The following is a 3,002-nucleotide window of genomic DNA, read 5'->3' on the forward strand; positions in this document are numbered from 1 at the left end:
GGGACGGCAAGAGGGTGGTTCAGGACCCTTAGGCCAAGGTCAATAAACAGTTTCGAAGAGCTGGCTAAACAGTTCCTCACCCAATTTATGCCCAGCAGAAGGCACCGGTGTCCAGTCGCCTATCTGCTAACGCTAAAAAAAAAGGAGGATGAAAATATAAAGACCTATCTTACCCGCTTCAATAAAGAAAGGTTGACAACAAATGACCATGATGAGAAGATTATCCTCGCCGCCCTCTTAGGTGGAATATGACCATAAAGTCCCTTCATGACAGAACTTGCCAAGAAGACCCCATCAACCCTTAGAGAGTTCATGGGCAAGGCGGATGATTTTGTTAACACCGAGGACACACTACAAGCATTGGTGGATCCACGGAAGGAGAACAACAAAGTCGAGTGGAGAAGTGGGCAGGTTGACAAGAAGCATGGATTGAATCGACAAGAAAGAAGGAAAGAAAGGCGGCCAAACCACAATCCTAGGCTGATATATAACAATTTAAGTGTGCGGGAAGAAAATAAAGATAGAAAGGAACGACATCAAGTTAAGACAGGCGGTCGCTACTGCAAGTATCACTAGATGGGATCGCACTAGACTGAAAGACTGCACAACCATGAAGAAGAGAGTGACGAAACTAGTGGGAATGGGAGAGTTGGAGTGAATGCTTGCAGAATACTCAAAACCCAAGAGGTGCCAAGAGTATGGGTGGATACTAGAAGAAGCAATAGTCCTGATCGGCGGTGTCAACACCGGGCTAATGGACACCAAGACAATAGGGAGAGGGTGCCCCTAAAAGATGATAAGAACAGGGTGCCTATAGGAGAAATTCGGACAATAGCAGGGGGCTTTGTTAGAGGAGGAGTGTCTACGTCTAGCAGAAAGGCGTATACACAAAGGGCAAGATATGAAGAGGTATATGTGACAAATAGGGCCTCTAAGCACCAAAAGCTTAGTAACCAGATGACAATATCCTTTGGGAAGGAGGATCGGGAAGGAGTGACGTATCCACACGATGATGCTTTGGTAGTCACCCTTGTAATAGCCAACCGTATGACTAGGTGGGCACTAATTGACAATAGAAGCTCTGCAGATATATTATTCTGGGAAGCGTTCGTCAAGATGGGTATCAATGCTGATAAACTAAGGCCCTCCCCAACACCACTAAAGGGTTTTTTTGGAGATACAATATAGCCTGTCGGGGCTATGACCCTCCTGGTAACTGTTGGGACTGGTACAAGGATAGCCACCACCATGAACGATTTCTTGATGATAAAAGCTCCATCCTCCTACAATGCTATATTGGGGAGACCGACACTCAACCATATTAAGGTGGTAACATCCACACACCACCTCAAGATGAAGTTCCTGACCAATGGCAAGGTGAGGAAGTCACTAGGTGAACAAGCTTTAGCACAAGAATGTTATGTACAGGAATTAAGGAATGGCCAAAGCAAAGTTTGTGTCATTGCAAAAAGAAGCAAAGCACTGGTACCACCCCTTCCACTGCCTTTGGAGGTGACTTTAGAAAAGGAAGTGGAGGTCAGGGACGAGTAGAGTCTACAACATGCCAAAGCCAATGAACCATTGGAACATGTGACGTTATATTCAGATTGCCCTAGAACTACCACACCTATTGGGACCCAAGTCCTACCAGATGACAAAGAAGCCCTAAAGCAACTGTTAATAGAGCACAGGGATGTGTTTGCGTGGAGTCATGAAGAGATGCTTGGCATAGATAACAACATCATTGAACACCACTTGTAGGTGGATCCAGTGCATAAGATAGTGTGCCAGAAAAAAAGGTCGTTCAGCATGGAGAAGTATGCTACCATTGATAAGGAAGTAAAACGACTACTCGCTGCTGAGTTCATCAAGGAAGCTCATTATCCGGAATGGTTATCCAACGTTGTCTTAGTAAAAAAGGCGAATGGAAAGTGGAGAATGTGCGTGGACTTTACTGACCTAAATAAAGCCTGTCCAAAGGACAGTTTCCCTTTACCACGCATTGACATTATTGAAGATGCAACAGCAGGACATCGTGTGCTAAGTTTCATGGATGCTTACTCAGGTTACAACCAGATCTAAATGCACGCAACAAATAAGGAGAAAACTTTGTTCATAACAGATTGCGAGCTGTATTACTACCAAGTTATGCCATTCGAATTAAAGAATGCAAGAGCAACCTACCAAAAGTTGGTTAATTGCATGTTCAAGGAGTAGATTGGGAAGTCTATGGAGGTGTATGTAGATGACTTGTTGGTAAAGAGTAAGGAACCCACCAAGCACCTTGATGACCTACAAGTGGCGTTCAGGATCTTACGCCATTATAGAATGAGGCTGAACCTTGCAAAATGTGCTTTTGGGGTTAAGTGAGGAAAGTTCTTGGGATTTATTGTATCTGAAAGAGAAATTAAGGCTTCTCTAGAGAAGATAGAGGCCATACTCAATATGAAGCCACCAAGAAATATAAATGACACTCAATGGTTGGCAGGCAGGGTAGCATCCCTAAGTAGATTCATAGGCAGGTCGACAGACAAATGCCTCCATTTTTTTTGAGTACTACGAAAGATGCACCCTTGCAATGAAGAATGTGACGATGCCTTTGAAAAGTAGAAGCAACACCTGGCCAGCCTGCCACTCCTAAAGTAGCCAGAGAAAGGCAATGTACTTTGCGCATAACTAGCAGTTTCCCCACATACGGTGTCCACCGTCCTAGTAAAAGAGGAGGGGGCCACCCAACATCCTATGTATTATGTAAGTCGGGCCCTCAGATGAGCAGAAGTGAGGTACCCTCGAGTTGAAATGTTAGCCTTCACCTTGGTGATGGCTAGAAAACTCTACCCATACTTTCAAGCCCATACAATAAGGGTACTTACAGAGAGCCCGTTAGCAAAAACCCTAAGAAAGCCTGATAGCTCAGGAAGGTTGGTAGGGTGGTTGATTGAACTAAGTGAGTTCGAGTTAGAATACATGCCAAGGAAGGCAGTAAAGGGGCAACCATAGGC

General features: G+C 44.7%; 1 protein-coding gene across 1 annotated transcript; it reads left to right on the forward strand.

The window, feature by feature from the left end:
- Positions 1-267: 267 nt before the first annotated feature.
- LOC122290966 lies at positions 268-1,188 on the forward strand. The gene is made up of 2 exons (XM_043098625.1): positions 268-566; positions 669-1,188. Exons 1-2 carry the CDS (start codon positions 268-270, stop codon positions 1,186-1,188), a joined length of 819 nt encoding a protein of 272 aa, XP_042954559.1.
- The last annotated feature ends 1,814 nt before the right edge of the window (positions 1,189-3,002 follow it).

Source organism: Carya illinoinensis, chromosome 13 (genome assembly GCF_018687715.1).
Source record: "Carya illinoinensis cultivar Pawnee chromosome 13, C.illinoinensisPawnee_v1, whole genome shotgun sequence".
NCBI classification, from domain to species: Eukaryota; Viridiplantae; Streptophyta; class Magnoliopsida; order Fagales; family Juglandaceae; genus Carya; species Carya illinoinensis.